General features: G+C 45.5%; 1 protein-coding gene across 1 annotated transcript in view; it reads left to right on the forward strand.

Moving 5' to 3' along the window:
- The window catches only part of KIAA1328, a 350,490-nt gene that overhangs the window by 207,913 nt on the left and 128,380 nt on the right, over positions 1–14,197 (forward strand). Inside the window, exons 7-8 of the mRNA XM_082274183.1 lie at positions 1,891–2,477; positions 11,785–11,874. Coding sequence (XP_082130309.1) covers positions 1,891–2,477; positions 11,785–11,874 — 677 coding nt within the window. The remainder of the gene's footprint in view (positions 1–1,890; positions 2,478–11,784; positions 11,875–14,197) is intronic.

The raw sequence follows: 14,197 nt of genomic DNA on the forward strand, positions 1-14,197 counted from the left end.
ATGTAAAAACAAAGATCAATGCAAGCAGTGTAAATACCCGAATGTGACTTGGTATCAGCCTCTTGCAGTCCTTGTAGGCAGAGTTCAGACTGGAAAAGGGAGAAGCCGCACGGGGAGCCTGTGAGTTGTGCTGCAGTGATCATGTGCTAGTAAGGAACATGCTCATAGGAAAGTGCACCGAGATTGCCTTTAACTGTCCAGCCTTGGTAATGGACAAGACTTGTAAGGTCTGCCCTATACATGCGGTCAGGGGGTTTAATGATGATAGGGGGTTGAGCTGCAATTTAACTGTCGCTCTCCCCCCCCCCCGTCGAACTGCAAAGGCAGCCAGATGGGGATGTACACATCAGTGCTGCAATACTTTGGTTCGCAAACTTTCCAAAGATGGGTCCTGTTAGTTAGGGGACAGAACCACCGCTGAACTCAACCCATGCAAGCGAATGGCGCAGTGCCCAAATCCACGCCCTAAATCCACCTTGCAACAGTGAGAAATGCACCTGGTTGTGGAACGGTAGTGTAGGCTTTACAGCTCTGGTGCCCAACATACTGCACTTTGATATATGATGTGCAGCCCTCAGACCTCAGCAGTCTGTAGTGGGAAAATTGATTAGGATAATGGCATTGATATCTACCAGCCTCGTGTAACATGTTCCCAGTTTCATATTGTCTTCTGCAGCATATCCCCAGCCAACTATGTATCCTGTCCTCACTCTCTGACTCTCATCTCTATTAGGCCTGCGGTCTCTGACAGTCCTCTCAAGCATTACATATACTGAACATCATGTGTGGCCCTTTGGTGATATCAGGGGCTGCATTTGAGGCCCTTTTAGCTCATACGGTAACGCACTGCTTTTATAGGATTAAAAAGAGGTGAGGGGGCAACACATTGCTTCCCATGCTCCTGTCAAGCAACCTTTGAAAAGCGATCATCTGCAGATCCCTGCTTTTCGGAGGGCAACACAAGCATAAACGAGCCTTAAGGGTTAACAGCGGCAGATTAAAATCAGGTTTCCTGCCCTGCCAGACCTAGCAGAGCTGCATACTCAAATAGGGGTCTTGTATGGATTGAGCGGGGGCCCTCATGCTGTTTTTTTTTCACAATTTGTTTTTTTTTTTATTATTGCCAGAAATGTTTTTTTCTAATTCTTCAAATAGAATTCGGATTGGTCAATCAATTTTCGACCGATTTTCTAATCGTTCCAACAATTAGAAACTCGTTAGAAAAAGGATGTACATAAGTGATATAAAAACATAAGTCCAGATGCATTTTTTATCTGATTTTCTAACAAAAAGGGTGACTGAATGGATCAAGAAATGGAACACCCGTGTGAAAGGGGTCTTAATTTGCTAATAGATATTTTCTTTTTCACGAAGGAACATCAGGTAATTTTCAAGAAAGTGTTCAAGAAAGTGTTCAATGAACGGGAGATGCAACACCGCTCCAGGTGAAGTGATCCTCCCTCTGATGACCAGGTGTTGGTCCAGTCCATGGTGTGATATTCAATACAGAAGAGAAGATGACCGTACTCCATATTGCAGACATTGAGAAACTTTATTCTATAGAATCCATAGAAAGTAGCAAAACATTCAAAATCATATGGCTTTTTTGTGAAATGCGTCAACCCTGCTGCTGTCCGTCTGTACCATTATTGTGTAGTGCATGTTTTGATACTTTCTATGGATTTTATGGAATAAAGTTTCTCATCCTCTGCAATCTGGATTGTGGTCAACTCTCACATTGGATATCATACTCAAAGTGTTAGAATTTGGTGCAACAACGTGTTTGTTTTTTTATTTATATATATATATATATATATATATATATATATATATATATATATATATATATATATATATATATATATATTACTTAATTTTCTTCTTTAAAAGGTGCCAAAAATGAAACGGCAGCCAACCGCAAATGAACTGAATGGGTCTTACCTTGCTCCATGCCATAAACCCAACACTGAATTGGAAAGCTTGTGTTCCACAACCACACGTCCCTTCTGTAGAACTGACCCCGCACCTGGATGTGGTTTCCATTGCCACCCAGACGGGTACCCTTTGGACAGTTGTGCACAGAGGAAATGCTGCTGCTCTGATATGCAAGACGTACGCTATCTGGATGTAACCCGTGGCCAGCGATGCAGCAGTGCCTTAGATCAGCCACTATCTCATTGCTGCTTGCACCGACCTGCACACAACTCCCGTGGGAAAGGTCAACCTGAATTCTCGCTCGCAAGACATCCAGAAGATTGCTCCATTTCTAGTCCCTCCACCACGTCTGGCTTAAGCAATGGGATCGCCACACGAGCAAAGGTGTCAGCGATATCCGAGCAGAGGAAACATGAATTAATGTTGCAGAAGATGGAGCTTGAGGTGGAGAAAGAGCGTCTACAGCAGCTACTAGAGGAACACGAAGCCAAACTGCTCGAGAAACAGCAGGAACTACTACAGACCAAGCTGGAGTCCGAAAGGTGATATTTTAGTTATTTTTGTCTTGTTACTCTGTATGGTTACATATATACCTCTAGATTGCACACTTCATAAACTTTCTTACAAACGATATAGATGTTGTAATGAGTAGCTTAGTCTCGGTGTTTGCTTATGATACAAAGCTAAGAAGGGCAATAACTTCACAACAGGATATAACCAACTTACAAGAAGACGCAGTTAAAATATAGGGGTGGGCAGCTAAATGGCAGATGAGGTTCAGTGTAGGAAAATCTAAAGTAATGCACTTAGGAGCTTAAATTATGCATGCAAGTTACATGTCGGGGGAGGGATAATCGAGGATGGAAAAGGATCTGGGGTCCTAGTAGATCAATAGCATGCAATGCCAAGCTGCAACAAGAAAGGTTAGCATGTTCTTAGCATGCATTAAAGGGGTTGTAAACCCACTTATTTTAATTTAAAAGCAAAAAACGAAAAAAAAAAAACAAACATGCATTTATTTACCTGCTCTTTGCAACCATTTTGTACAGTGCAGCCCCGATTCTCCTATTCTAGGGTGCCCCGCTGGTGCTCCAGGTCTCTCCTCTTCATTGAGTTCCCCCAAGGAAATATATATCTAAATGTGACGCTAATCTAAAAAACTGTTTGCACAGAATGTTCATATAGATCCAAGAGAGAAACAACAATTCACAGGTGATCCGTATATGTAAATGTGGAGGACTTTGCATGGATAGAAGTGAAGATCCTCAGTGGGAGAAAACCACCACCAAACACCCACACACACTGATCCTTACCGGATATATATGACCCTCATCACAAAGGTCATATAACGTATGTATAGCGTATATATCACAGGAAAATAGGATCCTCCACTCCTTAGTCCCAGCATATATCAAGCGATCGTCATCTCATCATCATAGGGCCTAGTCCATGGCAGCTTTAAATCTGCACCTCTGTTCAAAATTCCCCCAAGGAAAGTTGATTTTCCTGGGGACATCACTGCCGGCTCACTCCCGAGTCCCACTGTTGCGTCCATTGACACACAGCAGGGTACCCTTTGGACAGTTTCAAGGCTGGTTTGCCTGCATCCTGAGTGTGCCATTCAGGTCTGGTCACCAGTCCTCAGGAAGGATGTGCTGGGACTGGAGAGAGACCAAAGAATGGCAACAAAGCTAAAGAGGCTGGAGGACCTCCGTTATGAGGAATGCCTACAAACATTAACACTACTACTCCCTGGAGAATAGACACTTAAGAGGGGATACAATCACAGTTTACAAATCCTTGAATGGTGATTCTAGCATAGGGAGGAAACTATTTAATCTTAGATTCCTAAAGAAGACGGCCACACAATGAAGTTGGATGAGAAGTGGGTCAGTCGTAACCATTTGCTGAGCGCCTCTCATATGAGTACGGTGATAGAGTAGCTCTCCTGTGCTGGATCACGTACCTAGTAGGGAGTAGGGTAGCGCCGCTCTGCTGTGATTAGACACAGCACAAGCCGATCAGCGGGTGCCGGCAGACATTCATTGGTTAATCTGGGAGGAGGAACACAGACTAGAGTTCTGCCTATGTAAACAGTGCAGAGCTCTGTCCTGTCAGCGAGGATGTTCTGGATTTTCTCCAGCACGTTCCTTAGTTAAAGCACCACATAGTAAACACAAAAACATGGCTTAGTCACACATTTAACCCTTTGATCGCCCTAGATGTTTAACCCCTTCCCAGCCAGTGTCAGTACAATGACAGTGCATATTTTTAGCACTGATCACTGTATTAGCCTCATTGGTTTCCACTAGGTGTCAAGTGGCAGTGGCAGTCCCGCTACAAGTCCCTGATCGCCGCCATTACTAGTAAAAAAATGAAATAAAAAATTCCATTTCATGTATACACCTTAGTTTTGTAGATGTTAATAGTTAGTCAGCCTAGTCATGCCTGTGAATGTCAGAGCTTTACAATGCCTCATGGGATGTGTAGTTTTGCAACAGCTGGAGGGCCGTAGTTTGAAGACCCATGGTTTGGTGTCAGCAGAGTGTGGGGATAAGTAAAAAAAAAACAAAAAACTTTTAGATGTGTTTCTTAATGAACACAATATACAGGGATATGGAAATCAGTAGTCACGCTCTCAGGTTTAAGTTGAGAGTTTAGAGTCTTTATTCCACCTTACCAACTATGTAAATTGCAAATTGAGCAGTTTTAGATTTCTTGAGACTCCAGCAAGAAGTCCACTCATATTTGAGTCTTGGAGTTTACCAATTGTCAGATTTTTTTTTGCGTGCTCACTGCCGAGCCACCTTTGTGTGTCTATGGGATACACAGAGTGTTGCTCAGTCCCACCCCCTGCTTCCTCCTCATGGGTTGTAAAAAACCTTCACCCTTTACAACCACTTTAAAGCCTAACTCCAGACAAAGCTTTTTTGAATATTTGGGAAATGTGAATATTTCTGTCCATTTGTTGTCTGTGTCCCCATCAGACAGACTACACTTAGACTCATGTCTGTGACAGCAGGAAAAGGGCATTGGTTGTCACCAGGACAGGAGGGAAGGCAAAGTTGGTAATACCCTGACAGGTTCTGACTTTCCCTTTTTTCTGAAAAGAGTGGTTTATTGCAGTCTGTCCTGACTGGTGATATTTCTTGTTACATCATGTCCAAAAACAGAAATGGAGAAGAAATCTCTTCTGAGGTGACAATGTCTCTGACCATCTCTGGTAGCGTGTCTGCAGTCTCTGACCATCTCTGGTAGCGTGTCTGCAGTCTCTGACCATCTCTGGTAGCGTGTCTGCAGTCTCTGACCATCTCTGGTAGCGTGTCTGCAGTCTCTGACCATCTCTGGTAGCGTGTCTGCAGTCTCTGACCATCTCTGGTAGCGTGTCTGCAGTCTCTGACCATCTCTGGTAGCGTGTCTGCAGTCTCTGACCATCTCTGGTAGCGTGTCTGCAGTCTCTGACCATCTCTGGTAGCGTGTCTGCAGTCTCTGACCATCTCTGGTAGCGTGTCTGCAGTCTCTGACCATCTCTGGTAGCGTGTCTGCAGTCTCTGACCATCTCTGGTAGCGTGTCTGCAATCTCTGACCATCTCTGGTAGCGTGTCTGCAGACTCTGACCATCTCGGGTTGCCTGTCTGCAGTCTTTGACTGCTTTCTATATCATTATATTCACTGAATAATATATGTGGCCCTCTGGTTATGTTAGGGGATGCACTTGAGGTCCCCTATATCAAGTAAATGGACTACCATTATTCCACGCGTTCAACCTACTTTGACGTTCAAATTTTCTCCTCTGCCCCATGGAGCCACAGCAGGAATTATTCTCCCTCTCGCTCAAGTGAATGGGGCTGCTCTGCAAGTGCCCCGCAGCTGTGGGCAATGCACATACAGTATCTCACAAAAGTGAGTACACCCCTCACATTTTTGTAACTATTTTATTATATATTTTCATGTGGCAACACTGAAGAAATGACACTTTGCTACAATGTAAAGTAGTGAGTGTACAGCTTGTATAACAGTGTACATTTGCTGTCCCCTCAAAATAACTCAACACACAGCCATTAATGTCTGAACCGCTGGCAACAATAGTGAATACACTCCTAAATGAAAATGTCCACATTGGGCCCAATGTCAATATTTTATGTGGCCACCATTATTTTCCAGCACTGCCTTTATCCTCTTGGGCATGGAGTTCACCAGGGCTTCACAGGTTGCCTCTTGCGTCCTCTTCCACTCCTCCATGACATCACAGAGCTGGTGGATGTTAAAGACCTTGCGCTCCTTCCCCTACCGTTATGAGGATGCCCCACAGATGCTCAATAGGGTTTAGGTCTGGAGACATGCTTGGCCGGTCCATCACCTTTACCTTCAGCTTCTTTAGCAAGGCAGTGGTCATCTTGGAGATGTTTGGGGTCGCTCTCATGTTGGAATACTGCCCTGTGGCCCAGTTTCCGAAAGGAGGGGATAATGCTCTGCTTCAGTATGTCACCGTACATGTTGGAATTCATGGTTCCCTCAATGAACTGTAGTTCCCCAGTGCCGGCAGCACTCCTACTGCCCCAGACCATGACACTCCCACCACCATGCTTGACTGTAGGCAAGACACAATTGTCTTTGTACTCACTTGGTTGCCGCCACACACGCTTGACACCATCTGAACCAAATAAGTTTCTTTGTCTCGTCAGACCACAGGATATGGTTCCAGTAATCCATGTCCTTAGTCTGCTTGTCTTCAGAAAACTGTGGGCTTTTCTGTGCATCATCTTTAGAAGAGGTTTCCTTCTGGGGCGACAGCCATGCAGACCAATTTGATGCAGTGTGCGGCGTATGGTCTGAGCACTGACAGGCTGACCCCCCCCCCCACCCCTTGAACCTCTGGAGCAATGCTGGCAGCACTCATACGTCTATTTCCCAAAGACAACCTCTGGATATGACGCTGAGCACGTGCACTCAACATCTTTGGTTGACCATAGCGAGGCCTGTTCTGAGTGGAACCTGTCCTGTTAAGCCACTGTATGCTTGGCCACCATGCTGCAGCTCAGTTTCAGGGTCTTGGCAATCTTCTTATAGCCTAGGCCATCTTTATGTAGAGCAACAATTATTTTTTTCAGATCCTCAGAGTTCTTTACCATGAGGTGCCATGTTCAACTTCCAGTATGAGAGAGTAAGAGTGATAACACCAAATGTAACACACCTGCTCCCCATTCACACCTGAGACCTTGTAACACTAACGAGTCACATGACATCGGGGAGGGAAAATGGCTAACTGGGCCCAATTTGGACATTTTCACTTAGGGGTGTACTCACTTTTGTTGCCAGTGGTTTAGACATTAATGGCTGTGTGTTGAGTTATTTTGAGGGGACAGCAAATTTACACTGTTATACAAGCTGTACACTCACTACTTTACATTGTAGCAAAGTGTCATTTCTTCAGCGTTATCACATGAAAAGATAGAATAAAATATTTACATAAATGTGAGAGGTGTACTCACTTTTATGAGATACTGTGGCTGCGGTGAACTAGTGCAGAGTTAAAGCAGGCGGTGAGGAGATATGCCTCCTTACCGCCTGTCAAATGGTCTCTAAAGAGCAATTTGTATTGCTCTTCAGAGACCAAAGGAGATGTAAACAAGCCCTTAAAAAAATGGAGTATGTGAGTATACGTCTGAAGGGTGTTGTGATCAGATTCACTTTGCAGACTTGCTGAAACATTCATTAAACCTTTTAATGAGGAAACAAAAACACCATCAACTACCCCTATTATATTTTCTCTAGAACATTTTATGTGAGAATGGCTAGGATGACGTGATTGGTATGTTTCATCACACGGGTTTATGAATCGCAAGGCACAGCTGCCCCCTTAAGCTATAATGAAGCGCACACTGTAACTGCTATCATGGCACGCGGCTTTATAGACTAGGGGATGATGGATCGGTGTGGAATCTGCCTGGTGACAGCAGCTCACATTTATGTGGAATTATCACCAAAGGGCAGGGTGAGAAGTTACCGGATAATGTGTCTCCGCTCAGGAGGCGGCTTCATGCTCTGTGATGGAGAGTAATAATGTGATTGCATTGCGATCTCGCTGCCGGATCATTTTCATAAGCATTCGAGTTCATGTACTGGCACATCGCTGTGTGTCGAGCGTCTCTTATGGACATGTAGATAGTGTGCAAACAGGGCATTGACCGCATCTTTAACCCTCTCTTTTAATGGTTTGTAACATTGAAGGTGTTGCATGGGCTTGCCAGTCAGGCAATTTCTGTCCGTGATGAGGGAGCCTGCTCCCCCCGGTTTCCGTAAATGGTGACCGCTCCCAGTACAAACAAGGGCCTACTAGTTATACACTAATGGTGCTTTTCCACTGCATGGAACCAAACGGTTCGGCTCGCTTTTGTGCTTTTCCACTGCTGGTACCGCATGGTACGGTGTAGGAACGGTTCGGTACGGTACGGCGGCACTTTTCCACTACATGGAACCGACCGGTACAGCTCTCTAAAACAGTACCACCTCGATTGTGGGGTAAAGCCCAGCGCTGGGCCAAGTTAAAATAAAGTAGTACCCCAGAAGAAAGTTAAATTAAAAGCACCACAGGCTGAAATAAGTACTTTCAATCAGGAGGTGTCCCTTGCAGTACTTCATTTTCCCCACATGATGCCCTCAGTTTTTGTTTATAGCAGTTCCCGCTGCTATCAATCTATCCAATGAGGACCCGAGACAACGGCTGCATGTGCCGTTCCCTCAGAGCCCTGTGCCAAAAACGGGCTTTGTTCTAAGGTAAGTATTTCATAATGAGCTAATATGCAATGCATACTAGTTCATTATGCCGTAACATACAGGTTTTCATTCCTTTTAGGAGGTTTACAACCTCTTTTAAGGTTAAAACCTTCTGTGCTGCAGCTCCCCCACAGACCCACCCCCCCTACTTTTTCTTACCTGAGCCCGATCTGATCCAGCGATGTGCATGAGCGCAGCAGCTCCAGCCACTGTTGCTCTTCTTATTGGACAGATTGATAGCAGCAGGAGCCATTGGCTCCTGCTGTGGTCAATCAAAAGCTGTGACACCAGAGCTGGGCCGCAGCAGCAGGATTCTTGAGCGAGGCCCCACAGGTGCCCCCATGGAAAGCAGGTTTCAGTGGAGGTACCTGATGACGAGGAGGGGACTGGAGCACCGGTGCGGGACCCCAGAAGAAGAGGTTCAGGGCTGCTCTGTGCACAGAGCAGGTAAGTATAGGCATGTTTGTTATTTAAAAAAAAGAAATGCCTTAATTTTTTATACAGGAGCTGAATTCATGGAATTCAGCTTTGAAGTGGAGTGATACCCAGTGGAAGACAAAGGACATATTTGAAATACCTGGGGTCAGTGGGTTTGTGGGTTGAAAGGGTGTCAGACCGTGCTTTCGATCAGAGTATTGATGCAGAGAGTGGTGCCAAGTGCGCCACTTTGTGCATCAGAGGACCACCCGCTGCCAGGAGATGACCAAAGAGGACCCTCCACATGGCATGTGAGCAGGTCACTTCGTTTGCTCCCTCATAATGGAAAAGGGCTCTGATAGAGTTTCGGGGGAGCACAGCATAAGTATTGGGGAAGGGGAGTGTTCTTTCAAAAGAACCTGTCCCTTTTCCAAGACAAAGTGGCAGAGTCTCTTTAACCACTTGCCGACCGCGCTTTACCCGAATAACTGCTAAAGCGGGCATGGCTGTCCAGTTCAGGGAGGCGTCCTCCCACAACTGCGCATCCAGTGGACGCAGCCGATCAGATCAGGGTAAAGGGCCAATCGCAGAGGCCCTTTACCACATGATCAGCTGTATCCAATCAAGTAAACACACTTGTCGGTTATTGGCATTCCTTTCCTCACGCTGTCACAGGATGAGGAGAGGAGAGCTGGTAACTGGCAAGTGTGAAAGGGGACATCTACATTGATGATCAATGCCCATCGTTGCTGCCTATCAGTGCTCACCAGTGGAGCCTCATTGCCGCACATCAATGAAGGAGAAAAATGACCTGTTTGCAAAATTTTATAACCGAAACGAAGAAAAAAGTTTTGAAAAAGTTTTTTTTTTTTTTTAGCAAAAAAAAAAAAATCCCAGCGGTGATTAAATACCAACAAAAGAAAGCGCTATTTGTGTGAAAAAAAATTAAATAAATGTCGTATGGGTACAGTGTTGCATGACTGTGCAATTGCAAAAGCTGAAAATTGTCCTGGGCAACAAGGGGGTCAAAGTGGTTAAAGCCTAAATCCAGCGAAAGTTTTTTGTTTAGAAGACTTGGAACTAATGTGAGCTTCTCCCTGACATCCATTTCCAGGAAAGGAAGTGAGTAGAGATTTCCCAGTAAAAATAAAAACCATGAAATAATCCTGAAATAGTTTCTAAACCTTACCAAATCTATTTAAAAACTTTTCTACCATGGATTTAACTGTTTGCTTAAAGTTCCAGTCTTAAGTATAACTACACATTGACTATGAATTATGCATCTCTACTTATCTCTGCAACCTTTGATAAATGCCAGTGTGATGGGATACCTTTACTAAAGGTCAGTGATATTTCAAGCAATTTTCACTGAAGTCTCCCAGAGCGGTTTTTATCCTGATCCACCGTGAACCAGCTGCTCCCACCCCCCACCAGGGGGCACTGTTAGGAGACCTGCTCCCATTCCCGGGGGCAGCATTCTTTCCAGCAAACACAGAACCCAGGGGCCGTAGTCCGTGCTTCTGTATCTATAAATTTCTCTTGGTAGAGTTTTGAAATCTGTGTGCTTTTTAGCGGCACGTGTTGGCATAACCATGGCAACAGAAGGGTAAAAGCTACTGGTAGGCAGCTGCCAATATATGTCTTTGTGTTATTGATTATCTTCCGGGCAAGACCCTGATCTACTACCCCCTATGCCCACTGAGTTCCCCTACCAGCCCCTGAGGTGTTCTCATAGGAAAGAGTTGTGGCCAATTCCGATCAGAGGATGCACAGAGGTCTTTTCTGACTAGCAATTGTGACAACAGCCACCTTATTGTGCCTGCTCTTCAGCTGCAATTTCTAGTAGCGGACAGATTGTTTCTTCAAATATGCATCCCATTCAGAACCGTTTTTGTTTTTTTTTTTGTTTTTTGTACCTCCTGGTAAACCTTTTATGTTTTTATAGTTTTAAAGCCCAACCAACACTTTTTTTTTTAGCTTGGATTACCTGAATACACTCCCCAGGTGCATCAAAACAAAAGGATGCCTAATGCCTCGTTTCCACTGAGCGGTACGGTTCGGTACAGTATGCAATTTTTGCCGTTTCCATTGTCAAAAGTTGTGAGTGGTACGCGAATTCCGAACCGTATCACTTTTTTGGGACCCTTTCGTTGGGGTACCAAGCACATTAGTACCGTGCCAACAGGGTGGAGCTATACTGTTGAGGTACTGTTTTTGCTAAGGTACTGTTGGCGGTGGAAACGTAAGCCTCATCAAGGTGTACCGTTCCGAACCGTACTGAACTGTACCGAACCGTACCGCTCAGTGGAAACGGGGCATTACAGATTTTCTTTGGAAAGCAGCTACAGCCTGAGTACAGAATCCTGTCCCCTGGCAGCATGCTGTATAGAAGGGCCCTTGCTCTCTGTGCGAAAGTGGTGGTCCCTCTGCAGAAGTCAGAGACACTCCCTGCCCCTCAGCGCAGTGAGCCAGAAGCTTTAGCTTTGATTGCTGAACTATATATCTGGCTCAGTGGGGGTTCATACCTCTTCAGAGAAACCAGTTCCTCGTCACAGAGAGCAAAGTTTCTTCTGGCAGGGGACAGGCTTTTCTATTTTTTATTTTTTTTTAATTTCTACTGGGCTTTAACTCTTCCGATTGTGCTTTCTTTTCTAGAACTCCTTTGGCCATAGAAACTAGAGAGGCTGCTGTTACAACTACACCTTCTCTAGGCGCTGTCCCGAAATGCAACGGTTCTTTGTGCAGGTGAGACATTTTTTTTTATTTATTTATTTTTTTAGGTTTTTTATTTGTGGATGTGTTGTCCTAATGTGCACTTTAAAATCTTCAGTGGTCTGAAATTGCATCTATGACTATTGTGGGAACCCCCGTGTTCCTTAGTGTACCGCAAGTGACAGTGGAACCCTGGTATGAACATCCAGACTCTGGTTTTTGACCAAAACATTAGAGGCCAAGCATCTGTTTGTAGATCTCCCAAGGGAAAAAACAATCAACTGCCAGGCTGGGGGCCGGGCTGGATAATCTAGATCCAGTGGTTCCCCCCCAGCCAGCGAGGGCAGACCGCAGCTACGTGCTAGATCGGCTGCGAAATAGCCTCACGGACAGAGGCTGGTCTGCGAGTTAAATGTCTTGCAGGGTCGCATACGACCAGGCACTGCTCCGAGTCGCAGTGGTACCTTGGCCGACAGCTCCCCTACTTCAGTGGAGAAGTTCTGTCTGGATCATCCTTGTGCATATAGAATTCCTGCAAAGGTTTGGGTGACGTCTAAGGTCCTCCCTATCCCTTTCCAGGAAATTAAATTACCTAGGTCTGATTTTATTTCTAACCAGGGTGGTCCTTCCTCTGGACTAACTTCAGGAGCCACAGGCCGTGATTCACTGGCTGCTGTCACACACAGTTCCGACTTGCATACAGGTTCTGGGTCTGGTGGTATCCACCTTCAAGACAGTTTTGTTTGCACAGACCTGCATGCAGCTCCTTCAGCAGGTTCAGCTCCACAGGAGGCTACCGAGGTTCGTGACAAGGTCACGAGTTCCTCTGGCAGGAACCGCAGACGTCCTAGGGTTACGGTAAGACCAGTATTATCCTTGGCTCAAGCTTCTTCCTCGGTTCCTGCGAGTAATCAAGGGCGTGGGTCTTCCAATCATTCTAGTGGTTATATACATCCCTTGGGAGCTACCTCTCAAAGAGGACCAGTTATCCAGGGCTGATCTACCATCCTGCTTTAAAGTCGCTGGTTTTAATGGCTTCGCATTTGAAAGCCAGGTACTGAGGAATAGTGGTTTGTCTAGATCAGTGATCCCTACTAGGGCGAAGGCAAGGATGTTGTCTCCCAGCAAGATATACCATCGTACGTGGAAAGCGTACAACTTTTTCTAGTGTGAATCGGTTAGCGCTCATCCTCGATCCTTTTCTGTGGCTCGAATCTCAGCCTTTAACGGGGCGTTAAGCAGAAGTTGGCCTTGAGTACCATCAATGGCCAGGTGTCTGCCCTGGCAATCTTCTTTCAGGGACCTCCAGCCCCACACTCTTTAGTTCGTTCGTACCTTCATTCAGGGAGTTTGACATGTGGCTCCACCTGTACGGTTTCTTTTGCCGCCATGGGATTTAAATTTAGTGCTTTCGGTTCTCCTGAAACCTCCATTTGCGAATATTCAGAAGATTCTCTTGCCTACATTGTCCCAGAAGGTGGCATTCTTGGTGGCTATTACATCAGCCTGTAGGGCGTCGGAGTTGGCGGCATTATCCTCTAGTAGTCCCTATTTGGTGATCCATAGATAAAGTGGCTCTTCTTCCCTGTCCGTCATTCCTACAGTACCTAAGGTTGTCTGACTTCCATTCGAATGAGGACATTGTGTTGCCTTCCTTCTGTCCCAAGTCAGCTCATCCCAAGGATTTTGCTCTGCATACCTTGGATTTGGTACGGGCGATTCAGGTGTATCCGTACGGAGTCCTTTCGAAGGTCAGACTCTTTTTGTGATTACGGACGGACTAAGGAAAGGCTGGCTGCTTCTTCGGCTATTATCTCCAGATGGATCAGATAGACAGTTACTCTGGCCTATTCTATTAAAGGTCAGGTTCCTCCTTTCCCTGTCACAGCACATTCTACTCAGGCGCTGAGTACTTCTTAGGCCTTCCATCGTCAAACGTCGGTTTCTCAAGTTTGCAAGTTTGCAAGGTGGCCACTTGGTCGTCAGTGCATACCTTCACAAAATTCTACAAAGTAGATACTTTGGCATCTGTGGATGCTTCTTTTGGCCCCAAGGTTTTGCAGGCTACGGTTTAAGAGGGGCTGTTCCCTCTTGAGGGTTGTTTTTCCTGACATTTTAATTTCAAATGGGGCTCCTGTGTCCTGGTTATGGCTCTTATGTTTAGCCTTGGGTTATTTTCCCCACCCCTCATTTTCCTTTTGGCACTGCTTTTGGACGTCCCAGTAGCTATGATTTTATGGAGCGCTGTGTCCATCGAGCACAAGAGAAAATGGTATTTCTCTTTCGTTCATTGATGGCTCCTGATCTTCATGACCATTGGGTTATACTGCCCCCTACAGGATTAGGGCACTAAGCA

The sequence above is a fragment of the Pelophylax lessonae genome (assembly GCF_965119305.1).
Source record: "Pelophylax lessonae genome assembly, chromosome: 1".
NCBI lineage: Eukaryota > Metazoa > Chordata > Amphibia > Anura > Ranidae > Pelophylax > Pelophylax lessonae.